This window comes from Convolutriloba macropyga, chromosome 7 (assembly GCF_964194025.1).
Source record: "Convolutriloba macropyga chromosome 7, txConMacr16.3, whole genome shotgun sequence".
NCBI classification, from domain to species: Eukaryota; Metazoa; Xenacoelomorpha; order Acoela; family Convolutidae; genus Convolutriloba; species Convolutriloba macropyga.
The window spans coordinates 43,328,133-43,353,790 of record NC_134474.1 but is presented as its reverse complement, the minus strand read 5'-3'; the positions used below and the strand labels follow the sequence as shown (position 1 = coordinate 43,353,790).

At 37.0% G+C, this 25,658-nt stretch overlaps 2 protein-coding genes across 2 annotated transcripts in view; both read right to left on the bottom strand.

Moving 5' to 3' along the window:
• LOC142342888 (V-type proton ATPase subunit F-like) overlaps positions 1–25,658 on the bottom strand; it is a 245,543-nt gene that overhangs the window by 144,152 nt on the left and 75,733 nt on the right. The window lies entirely within an intron of this gene.
• The window catches only part of LOC142343042 (uncharacterized), a 53,309-nt gene that overhangs the window by 10,429 nt on the left and 17,222 nt on the right, over positions 1–25,658 (bottom strand). The window contains exon 3 of the mRNA XM_075394729.1: positions 12,720–12,865. Within this exon, the coding sequence (XP_075250844.1) occupies positions 12,720–12,865 (146 nt within the window). The remainder of the gene's footprint in view (positions 1–12,719; positions 12,866–25,658) is intronic.

Below are 25,658 nucleotides of genomic sequence, written 5' to 3'. Positions count from 1 at the left end.
GTTCGCACCCTCAGCTCCTTTTCCAGTGCCAGCCCTAACAAAAACACGGTCAACCTGGTCAAATTGCTCTCAAATGACGCAATTGGCCAAACGTTAGTCGCTTATATTACTTGAAGCAAACTTACACAGTTTATATTGCGGCTGAGCTTAACAACTCCGAAATCAAATTGAATAGCACTTCAAGGTCATTTCAAGCAGTTCAATTTAGAATAGCATGACAAGCAAATTTTAATGCTACATTCTACGGAAGCCATACAGATTTGTTCATTTTGTTCAACATTTATATTTAGCAACTATTATTAGTACACAATCGTCATTCATGAAGTGAAACTCAAACTCGAATTACCTCAACCACCAGCAAAACAATACTACGACTTAACAGTATTGCATCAGATTCTTTGCGATTGGATTGCGAATCAACCTGTTATTGATAAAGAATTTTCGACAAAACTTCTACATGGTTAACAAATTTCCCATGACATCAAATTTACACTGAAAAAGTGACATTATGGAAAAGTGTTCACATTCTGTCGACATTATTATCTACAACCACTCAACATTTGAATTTGACACGTAAATCCAAGTGAATGGCAGCATAAAAGGAGCTTGAAAAACTACCAAAAATCAGTTGAAATTTGCAATTTTGGTTATATCAAACTAACATACAGTGCGTATTGAAGCACACTTTCTTGAGCGGTAAATTACTTGTTATCGTGTCTTGTTTCTGTAGATCATATTAGTGATTGTACAGTTTTAACCTAACTTTACTCTGACTTATTGAAAATAGAATTGACTTTGGAATTCTCAAATTTTCACATTGCGGAACGAAGTTCTTATAAGTAGAGTTACAAAGCAGATAAACTGTTAGTTCTTGTTTCTTTCTTTTACCAGTTGCCTAGGTTGATTCCAGTTTCTTGATCGGTAGATCTGAGAACTTGGTTGCAAAGATATACAAGACTTTGTTTTTCGCTCATGTATTAAGATTGGGTATAAAATATAAAAGGTAGCCCCACCAACGCAGTTTACCCAGCGCTGTTTATTTATAAGTCAGATAGTAGACCTACCTAACGCTCATAGCCCTGTGAAATTTTATTTAATAGTATTTGTGGTTGAGGAGATATCATTGAAAAACATCTAATTTGAGACTCACTGGTTATTTGAAGTTTTGGACTTTTGCTGAGTTGAAGCAAAGTTATTTGTTATTCAGCAAAGCCGAAGAAGCAGTTATTTGACATCATTAAACATCAAGTAATGCAACGGCATTCTAGAGTATAGCGGATAATACAGTTCACAAAAGTTAACTGCAAAAAACACAATATCCGGACAGATTTGAAACCGCTGAAACGAACTGGGCGGTTTAAAGTTTTCCTTGACTTTGATAGGAGAGCAGCCGTTACATTTGGTCCGCCGACCCGGACAGTGGAAGGCAAACTATTGTCCAATCTGATGAAGAGAGTGCCGAAGGCACCCCCCAAAGAAAATCAAACGAATCAACAGCGCAACGCCAGTGAGGCAGAGCAAAAGTTGCGAGTGCAATTCACAAAACACGTTGAAGAATTGACCTCGTTTAAACGGAACAAGCAAAGCAAAAGGCAACCAGGCAATCCTAGCACAATCAGCAGTGAGGAGCTTCAATTAATAGCTTAAAGGTACGACAAGAAGTTCCAAGATTTATTGGAAGAAGTCAACGCCAAAACAGGGATTGGCTGCAAATTAATTGAAGATTCAGATCGACCCAACAAACTAAAGGTCCTCTGCCAACAGACTGTTCATCTTCTAGAGGAAGAAATACCCAAGCAACTGCAGCGTCGAAACAAGCTTGTGCCCTATCAAGCTAATTTCGTTGAAGAGCATCTGAAAGAAGCAAGGAAGTGCAAAGCAAGTTTGGACTATCATTGGCTTGCATATATAAGCAAAGGCATGCAACCAGCAATGAAAGCAGAGCAAAGCAACGCAACCCAAGCAGTGAACGATAGCGAGAGCAAAAACAACTACCCAACGAACAACCCAGTTGCTCAAACAGTGCAAAATGGAGCAACAGCCAGTGGCCAAGAGACGGAGAATGTTTCGGAAACATCTTCAGCAAAGCAAAGGCGAGAGGAAAGGATGAAGAAATTCAATATCGAGTTCGAAACCAAGATGCAACTGGAACAGGCACGGTTTGATTGAAGGAAGCTAGAGCTGGAAATGCAAATGAAGGAACTGGAAACCAAGCATCAACTGCTGCAAGAAGAGTGTGAGCTAGAGCGCAAATTGAAGAGAACAGCATTAGAGAACGATGATGCTCGTTCCCAATCAACAGGTGCTTGAGATAAATCACCCTTCAACAGGACCCCAAAGAAGATAGATGTCTCAGACTGGGCCAGCAGGATCGACAACCTTCTAACAACAGAACGATCAACAGCTCGCTTCGAAGTAACCCCTGAAGTGAACAGGCATAGTCACTTCTCACGATATCGCAGTTCACGAGACCGATCCTCAAGTGTTGAAGAACGAGACGTTTCCCCCAGAGCTGGTCTACGATACAACACTGGCTATTCAGGTAGTAGTAGCCTACCAAAGCTGAAGTTGAACAACTTCGACGGAAACCCTCTCGAATGGCCGGAGTGGTCTAGTATGTTCATTGCTACAGTGGATCAACGACCAATACCAGACTCAGAGAAGATGAGCCATCTAAAGACTCTACTGTCAGGCAAGTCAAGGTCAGCAATCTCTGGAATGGGCTATTCTGGACAGTTCTATGGTGCTGCATGGAGTATTCTGGAGAGGAAATTTGGAAGGCCTCGTGTGATCATTGATGCACAACTGGAGAGTCTTCGCAAAGCAAGTCAGGTGAAACCTCACTACTCAACAGGTCTGACCACCTTCTCAGTTTTTGTTTCGAACTTTGTGAATGTGCTCAAAGAGTACAAGCAGATTGGTGATCTGCAATCGAGCTCGACACTGTATATGGCAGTAGATAAACTACCCCAAATTCTCAAAGAGAAGTGGTGGTTCTATGTTGATGATAAAGATGAAGATTGGCCTGATCTGATTATGTTTGAAAAATGGCTTTCTAGGAAAGCACTCGTGCACGAAGGGTTTTCAGCTTTCAAGGGAGAGCGAAGAGAAGAAGACCGAAGAAGCACAAATAGAGACAAACGGTTCTCGAAAACATCGAACTTCAGTGCAAGTTCGAACGTGAAAGAAAAGAAGCAAACGCAAAGTGATCACTGTCCACTAGCTGATGGCACTCATAAAATATGGAATTGTCCATTATTCAGGAACATGAGAGTGAATGATCGGTACGCAGCAGTGAGAAAACAACGCTTATGTTACGGATGTCTAGGCAAAAGACATGCAATCAAAGATTGTAAAGTCAATGCGTGCGGCATCAATGGATGCATCAAGAGGCACAACCGATAGCTACACTCAGAAAACCAAATGGACGAGGGCAATCACGCAGTCAACGTAAGCGCAGCAACAATCAACCAGAGTAACGAAGTTACCAGCTTTCTTCAGATAGCTCCTGTCTCAATACAGAGCGGTGGCAACAGGCTGAACACATATGCTTTCCTCGATAGTGGATCAACGGTTTCATTCATCGATCAAAGTGTGCAAGAGAAGTTACGAGCCCAAGGCACCGATGTGACGCTCAACATAGCTGGCATACACGGAACGAAGGATCTGAAGACAGAAAAGGTTCCTCTCAAAATAAAGGGACTACATTCGAAAGTGCTTTCAATCGAAGCGTTTGCACACCCGTCAATACCCTTGGGAATCACAAACTACAACTATAACAAGCTGATGCAAAGTTTCAATCACTTGAGTGTTCTACCCAACAGAAGCTTCAACTTGATGGAAGTTGGCATCATCCTTGGTCAAGATGCTTATGAGCTACAACGCCCACTGGACTATAAGATAGGAACACGAAGTGAACCTTTCGTCGTTCTAACAGAGCTAGGATGGGTAGTCAGTGGACCCATGACGGGTAAAAGAAGACAAAATTTTTGTCATTTCGCCTTCACTGAAGATGTGAAAAAGGCAGAGAATATTCAAACCTGGTGGGACATAGAAACCTATGCTTCCAAAATCAACGTCGTCAGCCACTCAAAGAAGGAACTGCAGGCACAGAAGATGCTAGAGAGTACGACGAAATTTACAGGCGAGCGGTACGAAGTGGGAATGCTGTGGAGTGAACCAGAGCCAAACCTACCGAACAACTACAGCTCAGCCCTGGGTCAGCTTTACTCACTGGAGCGAAGATTCCAAAGGGAACCAAACTTGAAGAGTTTGTATCAACAGTCAATAGATACAGATGTAGAAAAAGGATTCGTAAAGATATTGAACGAGTCCGAAGTGAAAGGCGCCTTCGGGAAAGAATGGTATTTGCCCCACCATCCAGTGCTAAACCCTAAATGAGCCTGGCAAAGTAAGACGTGTTTGCAATGCCGCATCAAAATACAAAGAAGTATGCCTTAATGATAAGCTACTAGCAGGACTTGATCTGCTACATGGCTTGATTGGAACAATATTTAGATTCCGTGAAGGACCCATAGCCCTGACAGCTGACATCGAATCGATGTTTCTACAAGTGCAAGTTCCCGAACAGGATAGAAAATGCTTGAGGTTCTTAAGGCGTCCAAGAACTAACGAACCTGTTCAGATATACGAATATCAGCGTCACGTATTTGGAGCTAAAAGTTCTCCAACTTGTGCAAACTATGCTCTCAAGCGAGTGGGACTGGACAACAAAAAGGAGTATCCGATTGCAGCAAAGGCAATACAAAACAACTTCTACATGGACGATTTCGTTTAATAAGTCCGGAAGAAGCAATTGTAGTCTTCAACCAATTACGACCTCTTCTCTCACGGCATGGATTTGAATTGAAGAAGTGGATAAGCAACAATGATGCAGTTACCAAAGCAATCCCAGAAGACTTGAAGTGAATCAGCAATACGAAACAAGTCGAAGTGGAACCCAATACGGAGGGATCCTCAGTGCTAGGACTACAATGGACCGTTACTGATGAGTCTTCAAGTATGCAGAGGTACAAACAAGGAAGTTGAAGCACCTATAACCCAGAGGAGGATTCTGTCACTGGTATCTTCAGTATTCGACCCGATCGGATTGTTTGCTCCGTTCAGTGTTCATATGAGACGACTTCTGAAAGGCATCTGGACTAAAAATGGACAACATTGGGACAACGAAGTGGAGCCTAGTGAAAAAGAAGAATTCCTGAGATGGAAAGAACAACTTCCAGTAGTGGCTGAAACAAGCATCGAGAGAAGGTACTTCAACAGAGAGAGAGAGAGAGAGAGAGACAGAGAGAGAGAGAGAGAGTGATAAAACCGAACTTCATGTGTTTGCTGACGCATCTGAAGACACGATGTGTGCAGTAGCCTATCTACGTTCACAACCAAAGGAATACTCAGCTGACTTAGCATTTGTCATTGGAAAATGCAGAGTGGCACCGATGAGGCATCTTTCAATACCCCGACTGGAATTGCAAGCGGCAGTCATGGCAGTGAGGTTGAAAGAACAGATTGTCAAGGAACATGAAATGCAGATAAATAGTTGCAGTTTTTGGCCAGACTCAACTACAGTTTTGCAGTGGATACACAGTTCCCATCGCAAGCAACAAGTGTTTGTGGCCAATCGAGTGGCTGAAATACTAGATACAACTGATGTTTCACAGTGGAGACATGTGAATGGTATCAACAACCCAGCGGACATTGGCACCAGAGCAATCAACATCGAAGAACTCAAGAGAAGCGAGTGGCTCACTGGGCCGGCCTGGTTGAAGCGACCTGAAAGTGAATGGCCAGAGCAAGTGAACCTAATTTTTGCATCAGATGAAGAGAATATACCCTCACCAGTCTTCATGATACAGGCTGAAGAAAAGAAAGCTGTTATTCAGTGGTAACGATTCAGTAATTTTAACAGACTAGTAAATACAGTGGCATACGTACAGCGAGCATTGAACAAACACAAACCAGCAACACTCGTAGTCAGCATTGAAGAGACAGAAAAAGCAAAAGCAACAATATTCAAGTTACTACAGCAAGAATATTTTGGTGAAGAGATGAAATCTCTCAAAGCTGAAGAAGAAGTTCCAAAAGGCAGCAAAATCCTACAATTCTTCCTTTTCGTAGATGAAGAAGGACTTATTCGAGCCAAAGGCAGAATAGGCAGAAGTCAATTGGATTTCAAGGCAAACCATCCAATTTTGCTACATTGGAAACATCATGCGGTTGAATTATTCTTGCGAAACGAGCACAAGGACAATCAACACGAGGGCACTGAGCATTTAAGAAACATTATTTAGCAGAAGATGTGGATCCTAGGCATACGAAACGCCTTAACATCAATCAAGAACAAGTGTGTTACCTGCAGAAAGGGCAGAGCACAAACGATAGCACCAGTAATGGCAGATCTACCCGAAGAGCGGTTAGATGCTTCAACAGCCTTTACAAATGTTGGAGTGGACTACTTTGGCCCTTTCATTGTGAAGATTGGGCGAAGAAACGAAAAGCGATGGTGTTGTCTCTTTACATGTCTAACTATGAGAGCGGTGCATATAGAAGTGGTACCCAATTTGGATACCGACAGTTGTCTCAATGCAATAATGAGATTCATTGATCGAAGAGGCAAACCAATTACAATCATCAGTGACAACGGGACAAACTTTGTTGGAGCTGAAAGAGAATTTGCAGAGTACGTTGCAGCATGGAACAAAAAGGGATCGAAGAACATCTAATTCAACGAGGAATCAGATGGAAATTCAACCCACCCGCAGCATCTCACTTTGGAGGAGTATGGGAGCGGTTGGTGAGAAGTTTCAAGAAAGCAATGTATACAGTGTTGGGGAACAGATCAAATACCGTGGACGTTCTTTCAACAACGATGTGTATTGTTGGGCAGACTTTGAACGCAAGACCGTTGACTCCAGTCAGTTCGGACGTAAAAGACTTAGAAGCATTGACCCCCAATCACTTCTTGCTTGGCAACAAGAACGTTTGCTTACCCTATCTACCTTGCGCAGAAGAATTTGTGGATCATCAAAAGCTCTTTCGACAAACTCAAGCCTATGCAAATCTCATATGGGACAGATTTCGGAAAGAATATCTGCCAACTCTGAATAATCGGCAAAAATGGCAATGTACGTCAAACGAAATCCTTAAAAAAGGCGATCTCGTTTGGTTGATCGAAGACAGCGATAAGCGTGGATATTATAACCTAGGTTGAGTTACGGAGACCATCGATGGGTCTGACGGTGTGATTCGATCAGCTATAGTTCGAACGAACGACGGAGTGTACAAGAGGCCAGTAGTGAAGCTCGCCCCAGTATTACCTGGAAAATATGTTTTCGCGATGGAAAACAGGGCCGGCGATATTGCGGCTGAACTTAAAAACTCAGAAATCAAATTTAATAGCACTTCAAGGTCATTTCAAGCAGTTCAATTTAGAATAGCATGACAAGCAAAATTTAATGCTACATTCTACTGAAGCCATACAGATTTGTTCATTTTGTTCAACATTTATATTTAGCAACTATTATTAGTACACAATCGCCATTCATGAAGTGAAACTCAAACTCGAACTACCTCAACCACCGGCAAAACAATACTAAGACTTAACAGTATTGCATCAGATTCTTTGCGATTGGATTGCGAATCAACCTGTTATTTATACAGAATATTCGACAAAACTTCTACATGGTTAACAAATTTCCCATGACATCAAATTTACACTGAAAAAGTGACGTTATGGAAAAGTGTTCACATTCTGTCAACAATTATTATCTACAACCACTCAACAGTTGAATTTGACATGTAAATCCACGTGACTGGCAGCATAAAAGGAGCTTGAAAAACTAACAAAAATCAGTTGAAATTTGCAATTTTGGTTATATTAAACTAACATACAGTGCGTATTGAAGCCCACTTTCTTGAGCGGTAAATTACTTGTTATCGTGTCTTGTTTCCGTAGATCATATTAGTGATTGTACAGTTTTAACCTAACTTTACTTTGACTTATTGAAAATAGAATTGACTTTGGAATTCTCAAATTTTCACATTGCGGAACGAAGTTCTTATAAGTAGAGTTACAAAACAGATAAACTGTTCGTTCTTGTTTCTTTCTTTTACCAGTTGCCTAGGTTGATTCCAGTTTCTTGATCGGTAGATCTGAGAACTTGGTTGCAAAGATATACAAGACTTTGTTTTTCGACCATGTATTAAGATTGGGTATAAAATATAAAAGGTAGCCCCGCCAACGCAGTTTACCCAGCGTTGTTTATTTTTAAGTCAGATAGTAGACCTACCTAACGCTCATAACCCTGCGAAATTTTATTTCACTAGTATTTGTGGTTGAGGAGATATCATTGAAAAACATCTAATTTGAGACTCACTGGTTATTTGAAATTTTGGACGTTTGCTTAGTTGACCAAAGTTATATGTTATTCAGCAAAGCTGAACAAGCAGTTATTTGACATTATTGAATATCAAGTAATGCAACGGCATTCTAGAGTATAGCGGATAATAAAGTTCACAAAAGTTAACTGCAAAAAACACAATATGCGGACAGATTTGAAACCGCTGAAACGAATTGGGCTGTGTAAAGTTTTCCAAGACTTTGATAGGAGAGCAGCCATTACAGTTTTTTTGCCGACAGCCGTTTTTTGCCAAAACAATGCTATGAAAATCACCACGAGCGTTATTTAGTTTCGTTAAGCGTCGAAATAAGCGTTCATCTACTAGAAACAAAAACTCATATCAGATCAAACTGGTATCTGAAAATGACATTTTTCAAAAATTTTATCTGAAACTCACCACAATGGTCATTTCCAGTACATATAAAAACTTAAACTCAAAGAGTTTTGTGTGTACTCAAGCATAATGTGTTCCATATCATCGATTTAAAAATCAATTTGAACTGCTATTGTTTTTTTTTGTAAATGAATCCTATGAATTTGTGAAGATATGAGGTCGTTTTAGGCAAACTATGAGATAAAAGACGAAATATGGGCGGTACCCAGACAAATTGGTATACTCAGTTGAATGCATACGTATCATCAAGTTCGCTCGAACATTTTTTTCTTCTTAAAATTGTTGAATAGTATTAATATTTAATCTGTTTTGATTTAAATTGTTTAAACTTCGGATTGAATTCACTCAATATATTTTGACTATTAATAGAATCATCATTACGACGCAGAGGTAAACACCAAAAATTCCGCCTTAGTAAAATTGGCTCGAAAATTAGATAAATACAATGAACGAATTTAGGAGACATCCGTTGTATCTTACTTTTCGCAAAAGGGGTTCCGCCGATTTTGTGAAATAAAATAACATTCGGAACGAAAAGTAGGTTACAAGTCTTGTAGCACGTTTCCGCTCAATTTAGGTATCTATCATTTGCGCGCATTTTGAGCTTGCAATAAAATTTTTAATAAAGATTTAATTGAAACTTTCAAAGCTTTAAAGTGCTTTAAATACATGCAACCACAAAAACTGATTTTTTTCCAAAAAATCCCTTGCACATCAAAAGCTCTGTATATCAATGTGGGACTAGCTGATTTTAATAAGTAGTAATAAATAGTACTAATAAGTAGATATAAATAGTAATAAAGTACTATAAGTAGTAACAAAGTAGTAATAAAGTACTACTAATATTAATAAGTTGGGTGTAGAAATTGAAATTTAAGAAATACAGGAAAACTAAAGTTAAAGAAATTTGAACTAAACTTTAAAAATTCTCAGTGAACCGTATAAACCGAAATCGGAATTAGACCAAAGAGAAATATAGTTATTTGTGCAGATCAAGATTAGAGTTATGATTTCATTCTCTCAAACTAAGTTGGTACCAAAGTTGAAAAAAAAGGATTTTATTCGGACCTGATAATCTTAGTAAACGAAACACCTTGAAGGTATACAAAAATTAATATTCGAAGATGTAGGCATGAACAAAAGACCTGGAACGCATTTCTCGGACCTTACATAATACGTAGGGATATACAAAACCCCAGAAAATCAGGCCACATTTAGGGCCTGTAAAGGGCATTTTCTCAAACGATTAGGCTAAATTAAGCCGGACTCAATCATCTCAAGTTATGAAAAGATAAACTAGTATAAATAAGGCTAATTTTTGAGCCTTTTTCTTCACCCAACTTCCTGATTTAAATTCACTTGCTTGTTATACCATCTTCCTTATTCTCAGTGGTAATAGTCTTTCCTTAGTTCGATTTTTCTAAATTCTTAGAATTATTCGATAGTGTCGGTGTTGACTCAGAGATCGAAAAATAGAAAATGGTAAAGGGACTTGTTGTAGAATAAACTTAGTTTGATTCTAGCTTGGATTTAGTTAGGAATATTGTCTGTGGTAACTTTGCGATCTTTAATTTATAATTTTAGTAATTTCTTAAGTTAGAGTTCGGCTTTAATTGAAAACATAACATAGCTACTTAGAAACATAGGTGGTTTTACAGAAATCAATGACTATTACTTTAAGTTAAGATCTACCGGGACTTGCACATCAAGAGCGTGACTGCAGGCACCTTCAAGATGAGAGTTTCTAAGAGTATCAATCGCCGCGCTCCTTTAGAGACCGAATAAGTGAAGTCACTCTGAGGGTAGGGTTGCCTGCTCGTGGAAGATTTGGCAAGTAAAACTAACCCATGTAGTATGGATGTGCGAACCAAGTAGACACTTAAAACGGTCTGCAGTAACTCTGAAGTACCTGATGGGCAATAGACCTTGCGTTCTTTTTTCCAAGTGGTTGGTACTCGTCTGGTTGGGTTGTGGGTGAACTACGACAAACTTTGCTTCATCATCAATTTTAGTAGTCTTTAGGGTCGCAGATTGACCTCTTAGTATAATTTAGTTGCACTGAATTTGGTATACTTCTCAATCAGAGTACCACCTATTTTATAATTGTTTTTCTTTTTCTATACAATTAGCTCATAGTTGAGGCTAGAGAACTCTGAATCCAACTTTATCATTACTATTTTAAAATAATGCTGCCTCCAATCTGAATCTTAGGAGTAATAGAAGGACCTGGTATAACGCTCTCTGTTATATAGGATAATAGGCTTGCGAAGTTACCGCTACTCTAGTTCATTTTTTTGAATATTCAAATATCTACAAAATGTTGGGATTTGATTAGGGAACACAGTTGCTAATTTCCCTTCCATTTTACCGGTTTCTGCTAAAGTAGCTATTTTGCGCAATATTGTTCCATATTCACTGTATTAACATAATAAAAACGAACACGAGATATACGCATCGGGCATATCTGCCCGTGACTATTTGGGTATACCTCTGCGTTGTAATGATAAAGTTTTCTAACTAGTTACTATTAACCTGTTGGTCTCATTGCTTCTGTTTCTAATAGCGTGGATAGCTTTTCTTCATTGTCATTTAATTTTTATTGTTCACGCTACTCGCATTAATCACCTTTTCGGAAATTTACCTTTTTTTATTAGACAAAACATGCCTTTAATGTCGACCACTAATTGGCGGGATGATATGATAGAGGGATGGAATGACATAGGGTTTAAATGATATAGTGGCTTAATGATAGGGTGTTAAAATATGCGGGGTTGAATGAATCGGAGTGAAAAGAAGTAGGGTCATTATATATATTATGTTCCTGTCGAACATTTTGTTCACAAATTTTTTGGATCTTTTCAACAATTGCCCCCCCCTTTGGTACCTAGTAGAGAATCGCCTCCCCTTTTGCGCTATACTTTACCACAATATTATTTGGCCTACACTTTAGATAGTCGAATATTAGTTTAAGCGCAATTGCGGACCGCTGTTCATGGCCATGCCTCTCATGCGCTGTGGGATGTAATCCGGAAATCGCGGGTCGGTTATCGCGGCGAAGCCCGCCCACCGACCCGCCAGTCGGAAATTCTTTTCGCTTTGTATTCCGGTTCGGCTAATTGCTATACCACGGTGTATTTTATTCTATTCAATTTAATAGTATGTGCATGCGTGGAAAGTTAATAGTCGTCTCTGATTGGTTACTAAATAGCTCGCTTGAATTCTATTCAAGAATAGCCCCCCTTTTGCAAAAGGGGGGGCAATTGTTGAAAAGATCCAATTTTTTAACAAGCTGATACAAATCAATTAAATTGTTTGCGAAAAGTTCTTCCCTGTTGCCTGACTCGTTCAAGCTCTGAAATCTTGAAAGGGAGCAAATGATTCTCATGTTCATTTAATGTGACGAATCTACATTTTTCAGAATTCTCATAGCTCTCGGGAAATATGCAAAATTAACCTTGCTTGTTGAGATGTTTAAATATCCCACCGTAGATTTATACCTTTCTGGACGGCATTTTAGGAAGTAACGAGTTCATTCAAACCGTTTAAAACTGACAAATATTGCGACCATCTTTCTCAGCTAACAGATATTTTTTTTTAATTAAAATACTGGTTGCCCGGAGGTTGGTGGCAGAGCAAATCAGCGCTGAATCATTCTAGAGACATTCTGTTTCTTAGGATGGCCAATACTCTGTTCATGTCACAATTTACACTGGTCAGTTTTGAGTAAATATTGCTGCATGAAAAATAATATGTTCAACTTTACTGCTGCCAACAAGGTTTGTTGTACATGCTAAATGAAATTAGCAACTTGAATTATAAATTTGTTTTCAGTACAAAAATAATCTGGAGTTTAAATCAATTTAATTTTAAGAAGAGTCGTACTGAACGAATGCTAGGAGGCAACTAACCGAATTCATGTGAGTCAAAGGAAAACCAGTTAATGGACGCATAAATTCTTCGGGTGGCATTCACAAACACCTCTTCAAAATCCCTTCTCAAATGAGGTCTTCGATGTCTTGCTCGCAGAGTGAACCCAAATGTACAGAATTGGGTACTAAAACACGCAAATTTTATCATGCACAAACTCGATTTCTATTATATAACTTGATCTTGAGCAAGAGATTCAAACAATAAGTTAATATTACACTTTGGAAGCGGCAAGTTGTCAACACGGTTAACTTTTACAAAATCAGCAACGAATGAGGCACAATTGCTTTCGGCTCTCCAGATTGCATTTCACCTATTCAAATCCTTTTTACCTCATCTCTTCTTCCTCCTCCTCCCAACTCTAGCCATATCATCTAATCGCTTCCACCTCTTAGACCCCTTTTTCATGTATACTCTTTATATTTTCGAAGAAATTTGATAGCTAAATTTTGAATAATATCATATTGTATAATAAAAATACTAATAATTGAATTTATCTTGAGTAAGGCAACACGGTTGGACGGCATCAATTATATGCTCACGAAAAGACAAGCAGAAAGCCTTCTAAATCTTGTATGATGCTGCCCTGTAGATTCTGTAGCAATTTAACAAAACCTATTGTAATAATGTATTTACAAAAATGCGGCTATGCAAGTTAAATTCGACTCATTCAGCTGGGGGCGTTTGGTTCAAGGTGCACCTAATGAGATAGACGAAAATTGAGCATAGTTTCCCAACTGGGCGCCCGCTGGCGCATCGTACATTCCCTTTTTATGCTGTTTTAATGGATACTTTTTTACGCGCAGACTCGTTATGGACCTAATTTCTTGTCTCTCAGAGTCCAACGTTTTAAATATCCGGGGATCGAAAACTCCTCTACCGTTCAAAATGTATCCTTTATCAGCTCCTATATATTTCAAATATCAAACTATTGTTTCCCAATTATAAAAAAGTTGAGAAAACGATGTTCAAACGTGTTTGGGCAATTTGGTCAGAACAAAACGGAATTTCGATATCCCAAAGCTTAAGTGTATTGAAAAATTTTCACGTTCGGCGCTCACTAGTTATTTTCACCGCATTTTCCGCTTATTTGGAATAAATTATTATTCAATCACAGCTATTTTACTCTACTCACATGGAATGAAGTTAAATTCAGGTCATCTAAGATATTTCATTGTTCAGACCCACTTTAGCGGGGGAGGAAATATTTACTCAAATGGGTTTTTTTGTTCAGACATTTTTGGCCGATCGATATAATCATCGTAGAGAGTTGTGAGTGGTATCATTAGAAAGCCCTCCAGCGTAGAATAGGGAATTAAAAAGATTTTTCCGATTTTCGTTTTTTATAGGGAGTTAAAGAAGTTTGAAGTTTTGTGAATATTAGATGTAATTCAGCTATTTTCATTCACATTTTCGGTATTTTTGTCCAATTTTTCGTCAACTTTGCCAGAAACAGTAATGTTAACTGAAATGTTATTTATTTTTTTTCATAAGATAGGGGGGGTTGCTGAAATGCTGAATTGTTCGATCAGAGTTGCTTGGCTAGAATTTATGCTAAATTTTTCAAAATTCCGACTTTTTTCATTTAAAAAAATGGTTTTTTCAAAACACTTGCTTTAAATTTGTTGGAAGTAGGCACCTTAAAACTGCGGTAATATTCTTTTCAAGCTCAAAACAGAGCTAGTTGTATTCCCGCTGGCTTTAGGAGTCTTCAGGAATTATAATTTTGACAATTTTTTCGAATTTAAAATCGATAATTGTACAAAATGCACTATTTATTTTTAACACACTGAAAAATATTGTGTAAAAAATGATCTATTTCGCAACCAATTGGAAAATTGAGTGTTTCGTTAGACGCCCAGCAATATCTGGGCTGATCTTGATCTCACCATGGATCCTTACGATAAATAAAAATTTAGATTTTAATGGTGCCCAAACTTTTATTAAAATATTTTCGCTATGTAATTGTTTTTTATGTAAATTACTGACAAGAATTTCAAATCATAGCTCAAATAATGACAGACACTTTTTACAATAAACGAGTACCAACGAGATTATATGATGGTTTCAGAGTTAGGCTCATGGTTTTTATGGCTCTGACCAATTGTTTTTGTGAAAATTTTATGGACTTCTTGAGTTTTGCTTTCATTTATGATAATTTTTGCTGCCCAATGACTAAGTGTCTCCATTAAAAGATCCAGTCAGCTTTGTATGAGGTCTTAATGAACCCATACAATTTTTTTCTGTTGTTATTTTATGTCTGCTACCACTTTGAATATAATTGTTTTCAGAAAAAATCGGTGATTTTTTGAAGTTTGCACGCAATTTGAAAGCGACTTGCTGTGGGTTATAGATTAATGTCGGTAACGGTTTTATGTATAACTAATCGTTTCTTTGTTTTGATACAGCGCGTTTTAATTTTTTTTTTGAGCATAATTGCATTTTTTATGAGTTCATTTTGTTTCCTTGTCGAGTTATAACATTATTGACAAGGCCAGTTGAAGTAAAGCATAGTAAGGAAAAAGCACAGCGTTTGAAAAAATTGTTTCCAGGTATGTTAATTGTTTTTGTTGAATAGTTTCATGCTTATTGTCCGAGACACATTTATCTCGCAAATTTTTTTTTTGTTTTTGCCTATGTTTGTCTTTTTTTTATTGCTGCAGTACATATACCTCTTAACGAGGGGCATCAATCGCTTCCCCAGGACGTATAACTCAAATTAGTTGTATATTTCAAATTATAGCTGATTGTTTTAACGACTTTCAATTTAAATTTAAAGAAAAAGACTTAAATTTACCTAAAAAACTATCTCCTTTTTGCTTTCATTTTCGTAACCAAGTACCTAAATCTCATTACTTAGACGTCTTAGTTATTTTTGTTAAATCAAGTAATTTTTTCGCGCTTGTTTATAAGTTGCGACTGATTGCTTAAACCATTCAGTTTCATAAAAGGTTTTCGAGATTTCTGTACTGTTCATATTTTGGGTTTCTTTTTGGGATTTCATGTCAACGTATTCCTTTTATAAGGAAGACTCGTCGATTTGGAAATGAGGAAAAAGTTATGATTTAGAGTTCTTGCAGGTAATATATCATAACTATAGTGCCTTGAACAGTGTGATGTAAAGAGTTTGAAATTTCGGCTTCCTTATTTAATTGTTGTTAATTTGTGGGGTCGTGACTTAGTCTCATTATTAACAGGCGCAATTGGCTTCCTCATTCGTTCTGAATTAATCCATCGCTTCGTATTGAAATCTATAGTTTGCCATGACTTTTGAAAGTATTTTATTTCAAAAACGTATTTGAGTTTTTGAGCTTAGTCTTTTTTTAAATAGTTTTTGGTCAATTTGTGGCTCATTCTCTGTAAACACTGGTCAAAACCCTTTTCCAGCGAGCTTTAATTTTATCTTTATGACGGTTTTAGCTTCAAACATTTGTTTCCTGGCTTTGTTGCTACTGATACTACGAGATTTCATAAAAAGTTTGAGAATTTTTATTTGTTCATTTTAAAGGATTTTTAATTATTTTTTTTAATTTTTAAGAATAATCGTAAGTCCCATTGGCTTTGAAAGTTTGCGCAATTGAAAACTGGATAATGACATATCTCAATCGCTCCTTATTGGGATATAAATTCAGTTGATATCTAAAAATTATTAACTGTGAAATTAATTGTTTTCAAAGATAGAAACGTTTTTTGAACTTCGCACTTTTTTTGTAGACCTGTTAACAAGTCGCATTGAGAACAAGTCCCGCATCTTTTTTAATAAAGTATAGGTTATATTGTTATGTTCAGGTTTGAACTGATGCAATTTTGATTTTGTTATGATATTTTTTATTATCGACATCGAGTTTTTGTCATAAATAATGTATGTTGTTTGATTTTTTTTATTGACTTTCTAGTAGTCCTATTATCGACAAATTTTATCGGCCCTCAATCGTGGCATTAGTTTATTCCATTGCTTGTTAATTGAACGATATGTATGTTTTTGAAAGTTTTCTATCTCTTCATCATTTGGAAGCCAATTAAGTAATGAATGTGGATGAGCGGGGTCGGAACATGATGTGCGTACGCACATCAATGAGCCTCCTTGTTTGTTTTAGAATCAAAATTAGTCTATTAATTTTCTCCTGATTTTAATTCAGGAAAATTTTTTCAGAGTTGCTGCAAATTGCAAACACAAAAATTTCAGAAATAAACATGAAGAACTGCAACAGGAAAAGTTAGGAGAAAATTAAACTGCGACGAATTATTACGCACGAAAACAAACATTAAATTTTTGAACTAATACCCTTCAGCTTTAACAAGCAATAGTCAAATATCACAAAATAAAAAATATGACCAAGCGTTATGTGATATCAACAAGCATCGAAATGCAATTCTCAGAAGTCAAAACTTCTACCAATTGAAATTCAGACTAAGACACATTCTGCGGAGAATGCAAAGTAAGCCGATAGGCAAGCATGCCGACAGAAAAGCAAGCCGAAACGTATGTAATAGTTATCTAATCTATCAGAAATAATACATTGTCAGCCGTTACAATCAATACTGCGCGTAGTATTATAGTGCATAATGTATTCCAATGCAACAAAGAAACAAAAATACGTCAATTTTTGAGACATCTAGTGGGTACCGGCCTCAGCGGACCGCTGTCCATGGCCATGCCTCTCATCCGCTGTGGGTGTAATCCGGAAATAGCGGGCCGGTTATCGGCGAAGCCGCGACGCGCGCGAAGCGCGCCCACCGGCCCGCCAGGGGCAACTTAAAATACGGGTATCCGAAAACTTTTCGGCTTACTTGACCTCATTTTCAAAATTCGGCTTGCTTGCCTATCGGCTTACTTGACCGCCACCACATTCTGCAAGCTTTAATTTTGGTGTCACAATTCTATAAAAAGGAAACACAATAATCAATTTTTCCAAACACATCGAAACCTCACTTTCCAAACCATAAGTTACTTTTAAAGTAATATATTTAATTCGAGAATCAAAAAAAGGTTAGCAGACCTGTGAACCTGACACCTCTTGTAAAAATGTTGGGCAAATTAGTTTTTTGGAAATCATCAGATAGATATAATCAAATGAAGCTATCAAGAAACATATTTCAGGTGAGCAATCATATATAGGGAAAAAATATTTTTGTTTTTCTACTGTTAAAATTGAATTGCAAATCTGACTAACTGCTGTTATTAATCGCTGATTACTTTCAGTGGTTCTTCTGCAAATAGTTATGAAAGCGTTCATTCATTTTTTCCAGTTAAAATTTAGTTCACGCTCCTGTAAAAAAAGTTTCTTAAAATACTTCAAACATCCTGTAAATTTGAGTTTCTTAATTGATTTTTTTTTTCATTTTTCTCAACTTTACAATCTCTGAAATAGCAATTTAATCTTGTTCTGGAATGCTAGTTTAACTATTGAAAAATGGGCGTTTTGCTGGGGTTTTAGGAACCAATCTTAACTATTTCAAACTGCGTTACTAAAATTTTCGGCTAACAGGGGTTTTCCGAAATGAAGATATTAACTCAGATTTTTGTCTTTCTGGATCGCTTGTTTCTGAGAAAAAGAAGAAGCTACAATTTAGTAAATGATGATCTCAAATTTAATTGCATTTCAAAATCTAGAACGTTTTCAACAGCAAACCAGTAAACACATTTTTGTAATATTTTAGACAAATACGTTATACGGACTAGCCAACAGTTCAAGTCTGCTTTGTTATAGAAAATGAAACACAGAGTGCTCACTTTCAATCAAGAATGAAAAAAGATTTTGATTGTGAATGAATTGATTTGATTAGGAGAACTTTCAGACGACAAGTCACGAAGAACAATAACAACAGCTTCAAACTGTTCACACTAAAATTTGCATAATTATGCAAGTAGTGAATTTGATACAGTCGCTAACAATCAAGAGATAAGAAAAGCATGGTTCAAATTGTAAGATGAACAACAAAACAAAACAGAAGATCAAAACTAAAATAACATCGGCTTAAAAAACGATAAACCATGACGGTAGAAGGAAAAAAATTGGCTGAAGATTGAAGATAAAACTGCTTGACACAGACTTTTATTCATGAGCTTCTTTAGTCTGGACCTGAAATTTTAAAAGACCTTCACCGACCACTTTAATGCATGAAAAGACTTTCATCGACAGTTTAGTAGTATGAAAAAAGTTTGTCTGGATTTTGCGCGATGTCCTCAACTTTGGCTGGAACTAAAACAACTGTCCTCGACTTTGGATAGACAATAAATTGCGTCCTAAATTTTGGTTGGACTATGTAACGTCTGGAATTGGGCTGGACAATAAAAGGTCTGCTGGAAAATGGCTGGAGAATAAAATATGCCCTGGAACAATTAATGTTTTATGTGCATTTTCTTCTAACTATTATTTATTACGTAGTCAGCACTCATGCTCCTTTTTCTTTTGCGATTTGAATCTATTAAAAATCAGCATAGTTTCTGTAAAAAAATTATTTAAAAGTTTGAAATGGAACAAAAATTGAAGAACGCCTCAATTTCATCATGGCTAATGGGAAGAAGACCACTACAATTAAACTGCTTGGTTTCATTCAATCGAATATTGTGGCAATATAGTCCAGCTGTGATACCTGATTTACTTTAAAAAATTTCAGACTTTTGACGGTTTTCCGACTGTTTTCTATGTTGGACTGCTCTGATGCAATATTGTTTAGTCTTGAACTGGCGCCGCTTCTGTATGTACAAGAAGCAGAATACAAATTCTGAAATTTTGCCACACAGAACTACTTTTAGGCTTTTAAGTACATTTGGAATTAAAAGTTTTTGTTCGCCAATTATAGAAATTTGACCGCTTTCGTGTTGCTTCCATAGTAATGACAGTTTTGCACCAACTACAGTTTGACGCTTTCAAAAACTTGCCTAACCTTGCCAGATAATCGCTACTTTGACAAATAAAACAATATGTGGCATTGCTGTCATTGTGTTTGGTGATCTGAGATGGAAAAGAAAACGAATTGCTCTTGTAATCTCAAGTAATCTCAAATTTAATTTCATTCAAAAATCCAGAAAACTACAAACTAAAAAAACTTCAATAAAAGAGATCAAAGCTGACTTAATTAGATTCTGAGAAATTTCAGAAAGAATGTTTCGAAGAGCAATGATGACAGATTTGAATTGTTTACAGTTAAAAATGGATTGCTAAGCATATCTTTAACTGCGGTGGGCAGAAGCACAGCCTATTAAATAATATTTTCTAAAAGTTGTCAAAAATTGACTGATAAACACCATTACCTTACAAAATTGAAGATAAAAACGGCAAAATTGTTATAACAAAATATTAACGGCGATACAACAACAAATACAACGCATAAAAACAAACTTTGCAATGAATTTGAAAATTACAAATCTTTTAATTTTTAGAGAAAATGAGAAAAAAGTGAACAGAGATATTTCAAACAAAACGCGCTTTAGGCTTCTAAGCTTCATTGATTATTCATCAAAAATTTTGTCATCAGAATTAATTATCATAAAAAGTTGTCGACAGTTGCATTTCATCACAAACGTTTGCTTCGTACCACCCTAATAAACAGCATCATCAAAGTAACGGTGTTTTTATGAAATACCTAAAATTGATTGCGATATGAAATAAATTTTAATATAGTTTTTGAAAACTCGACCAAAAGTGATCCTCACTAATCAAGAACTGATAGTACAATGCCAGAAACACGAGTGGAACAACCGACAGCTCAGCTCTAACTAACGAGTAACAGAAACTCAGATAATATTGATAGTGAAGTCATTGGCGTTGTGATACCTCAATTCGTAGGTATGCAAAAGTCTCGCTACTGCTTATTGAAATTTCTCACTTAGATTCGCGGTACGAATCCACTATCGAATGTTCAATGAAGTTTGAAGCTCTTAGAATTATATATGGAATTCTGACACAATTTCCAATTCAATCTCTAAGTTGGAAAGCTGTCGCGTTTCCACTAATAGATAATCTTAGTTCAAAAGTAAAGGTTTTGATAAGCAACTGAAATCAACAAAGATTACGAGAAGAGTGATTTTGATCGAGATTGATGAAGTGGAGATATAAACAAAATAAACAAATGACTTTATAGTCGGAGGTGAAATTATTGATCAGTGAATGAGTAAAAGTTATCAGTATATCATACTGAAAATATGGAGGTGATAAGATTTAGTAGATTAGTGCACTTTTTTTGTATCCATGTATCACATATCTTTGGCTTTAGCAACTTTTACTGAATTTAGCAAATACTAAATAAGCAAGTAAACTTAACACATGAACAAATGAACTAGACAATAAAACACAAATTGAACTGCAAAAGTGCCAAAATTGAAGGAAAAATTTAATATGAACAAATGAACTAAGATTGCACCGCTGAAAATTAAAAAATGAAATAAATCTAAATTCTTTTGCCCATAACGGGTTTTGCTTCATATCTGATTTTCGGCATCAAATACGCTCATGCTGACTTCTCTCTCATAGTTAGCATAGTCGTAGTCTGGACGAAAACTTGAAAGAGGGCGTACTCGCGGGTTGGATGGACTGACCACTGGCAGTTCGAAGCCTGTTTCATCCACTGGTGGCTGTGTCGCAAACTCATATATGACTGTCTCAATTACTGGGTTTGTTGTTTCCTGTTTCTTCGATGCTGGAACAGGTTCCAATTCACTCACCGACAAAACAGTTCTCTCAAAACCGTAGTAACCTGGGGCTTGTCGATTTCGTTTTCCCGTGGATGTGGACGGCATCGAGATTGTGCTGTGTTCATAGCCTCTTCTATTAGAATGTCGCTTCGGCATTCCTGACACCCATCCATTTTGATCCAAGTAGTTCTCAACGGGGACGGTATCATGGTCTAAAAATTGGTTCAAAATCAGTTCATATGTTAGATTTGATGATTTTGGAACTGTGCTTATATTACTAAATGGTGCGTTTGGCGTTCTACCAAAGTGCGCTTTAGAAAGGTGGCACTTTTGTTTTCTTTTGTTTACATATACGTAATTGATACTTTATTGGTTCTTTAAATGTATATTTATTGTTTTTACTTAGTAGTTTCATTCAGCCTAAGCGTCGTTTAATAGTTTGAATCGAACGTTCAACTAATCCTATGGCTCTATGATCATTGGCAGGTGCTGTTATTATGTTAATATTGTTTTGTTTGCAGAAATTTTTAACTTTATTTCCTTTTAAACATCTTGCTTGATCTAGTCGGATATTACGTGGTATTTTTTATTTTTTAATTGGTCCACCAAAGTAAACTTGAGATTCTTCAATGGGTTTGGAACAATTTTTATGTGCTTTCAACTTAGTTGCTGGAATTATTAGTTAAAGATTCTTGCCATTTTCTGTACAGGGTTTACAGTTGGCTGCTTAAAGATGTCCCTAAGCATAAATGTTCAAAGAGCATTCTGGCTCAGGGTGATCACTCCCCAGCTCCCAGGGTGTGAGGTAGAGTGACTCAAGTGCTGCTTCCTGGATGAAATTAAGGATCGCCACTCTCTCGTCTATGTACACACAGCCTGATCTGAAGTGAAGGTCACGCCGGTACGAGTGCATGTAGGGTTTTACATCTCTGCACCTTTGTTTGTCGTTTTGGAGAATGCAGTCTCTCACTGCCTTCAAAACTGCATCTTTGCTGGTCAAAACTGCTAAAAACTCGAATAATTGGGTAAAAGTTTTTAGGATTGAGGGTTGACGGCCCATCGTTTGAGGATTGTGTTGTATTAATTTCAGAGTTTGGTATTGACTGGAACGTCACTCGTCCGGTGTTTCCTGATGAAGTTTGTGGTGAAATATTAGTGTCGCTCATTTTGTTAGATTTAAGAGGTTGGAATTGTGCTACCTTTGTAGAGCAAAAAAGTAGCACCTGATTTTTACGGGAGTTTAAGGCCAAAAACAATTAGGAGTGGTTTATATAGTGAGTGTTTGTGGCACGAGCAGAATGTGCAGTATGTACCGCGTTAATGATATGAGCTGTGATTGACAGCTTGTTGGTGCAGAACTTATATAATGTAATGCAATCGCGTCACGAATGCGGGTAACTGCTTTTTGATTTAGTTGGCAAGAAATGTAATCTACCAGTCCCATTTTACCACCTGGTATGTGTTTAATATTAAAGTCCAAATGCAATAAGCGATCTACCCAACGTGTGAGACAACTATTATAAGATTTGTTAGATATATATATTGTTTCTTGATAGATAGTATTGCTCTATAGTCAATAATGACAGTAACAATTTTTCTCGAAAAGGTATTTAAAATAGTCGACAGACAAAACCACTCCTAGTAATTTTAATTCATTGACACTGTGCCTTTCCTCATTGGCGTTCAGGAATCGTGATGCAAATTCTACTGTTTGCCAACCTGTTGATGATCGTTGTTCTAATGCAGCGCCTAGGCCTGGTCAAGAAGCATCACATTTGATAAAGGTTTCAAATTATGGATAATGTGTGTTTTCATTGGCTTTCGCTACTTGATTTTTAATGTGTTGTAAATGTGTTTCTAGTTCATTATTCCAAATGAGTTTTGTGTTCTTTTTAAGAAGTGGTCCAAGTGGATGACATAATTGTGAAAGATTAGGTATGAATTTTTCTAACTGACGTACTGATCCTAAGAAAGAACGTAGTTTTTTAGGATTTTTGGGGTTGGAAATTTTAGAACTGATGATGTTTTCGACTTTAGTGGAGAGATACCAGATTGACTAAATATATAACCTAACCACTTTTTTTCAGTTTCGGTGAAGTGGCGTTTTGTTGGGTTAATTCTTAGGTTATCCTCATCAATTTTCTTAGACATTGATAGACTAATGTTAAATCGTCATCTTTTGCTCCTCGACTGACGATAATATTATCATTTAGTAAACAGTGTGTGTTTTTGAGTCCAACAAGAGTAGAATCCATGACATTTTGAAATACAGCTGGCATGTCAATAATACCATACAATCCAGTAATGAAACGATACGTGCATATATATTCGCCACTAACAATATTAAAACAGCAGTGGCGTGATGTTTCCGGTCCTCATTTTAATTAACTGTAAGCGTATTTTAAATCCAATGCTGAAAAATATGCTTTTTATTACAAGCATTTGCGTTGATATTTTGCTGTATTGTGTCTATTAAATTGTCATTATTAGGCTTACGATATTTGTCTTTATGAGTTGACTTGTTTAAAATTTTAGAGCCTAATGCTAATTTGACGGTTTTATCTCTTTTAACTGTTATAACAATTGGAGTCATAAGCTTTTTGTCAGAGCAACTATGGAGTTTTATGATGTTTATTTCATCTATTAATTTTTTAAGTTCTGCATTTACTAAATGTTGAAGATTAATTGGTACTCGTCTTCCTTTCTGATGAGTTGGAGTGAAGTTTTAATGAAGTGTGGTTTCTACAGTGTGTTAGTGAGATTTACCAATTCATGAAATGAAACCTGGAAAGCCGACAGCTATTTGTTGTTTGATCAGAAATTGATTTTGATTGACGTTTAATAATTGTTCTAACTGGGCTAAAACAGTCATGTTGTGGAAATAGATCCCGTCCGACTACAGGTTGGTGTCAATCTTCAACAACGGTGACTTTGACATCCTTGCCAATCAATCATTGCAATTCACAGTGGTGTTGATTCCGTCAATTATCTTGATTAAATCGTTTGAAATTGTTTTTAGATCTTGTAATTCTGTTGGCTTTGGCCAGTAACTTTCTTTGTTGTTCGAAACCAGCGCGTATGCTAGACTACTGCGGATAATTGTGCAAACGCTACCCAAATCCACTATTGCTTTTGTCTCAATGTTTTCGAATTGCACTTGCATATTAATTGGTTCTACTTCTCTCAAATTTTTATTGTTTGGGAAAACTGCTACACAGAGTCGTAGTTCGCGTCGTAAATATTCTGCCTTCGTAACATAGAATCTATTTGGTTCGCTTGTTCGTCCACTGTTGCAGATGTTCCAACTGTAGCGGCGTCTGATCAAACATCATCTACATTATTGACTCTGGGTTTTGTTTTATTGGGTTCTTTGGTTTGCGACAAACTTTCGCAAAACGATTATTGATTCCACAATTTTTGCAAACTTTCCATTGTGCCTGGCAGTTTTGAAGACGGCTTGGTGACAAATTATACTCTCAATTCGGACAAATGGAAGTCTTGAAATTATTTGTAGCTGTACTTGGATTGTTCAATGATTCTTAAATACTGTTGATTTATGGGTTAGCGAGTTGGTTAGATACTGTATAATTTTGAGTTGATTTTGTATGCCCATTTCAACCTTTTTTGCTATTTCTGGTGCTTTTTTGTATGTTCGTGTTTCCGTTAAAAGTTCTCGTTGAATTTATCCATCTTGCATATTAGCAATGAGAACGTCTCAATTGATCGACTTTTTCATGGCTGCCAAGATCGCACCTTAGAGATAGTTCACGCAGACATCCATAGATTTTTTCCACTGGTTCTCCTTTCAACTGTTTCCTTGCGAGAAAGATTTAGCGGTCGAAAGTTAAATTTTTTTTGTATGGTGAAGGCATTATCAATGGTATCCCGCAAATATTTTGTGGAGATTTGACCCATTTAAGCAGTTGGTTCTTGTGAGGCAAAGATCTGCCTTCTGTGCCTAGACTGAGATATGTAAGTTAGACCGCTTTGCTTTAGCAGAATTTCCAAGGCCTGTTACCACATAGAATTACAGCAGCCTCGATTTTCTGATATTTAATGAACCATGCGTTTTTCAATTGCTCGTTTCGGATTCGGCAATCGCGCTCACTTTGGGCAGTGCTATTGTCCACCTCCCTCTCGTAGATCAAATCCAGTGGGAGGGAGACTCTGTCAGGGGGTGCTTCTTGTAGAACGTCGATTGAATTTCCCTCTTGTGCCAGTATCGCTAACCAAGTAGAGCGCATTCTTTAGTTGCTGACTGCGCCATATGATACCTCAACTC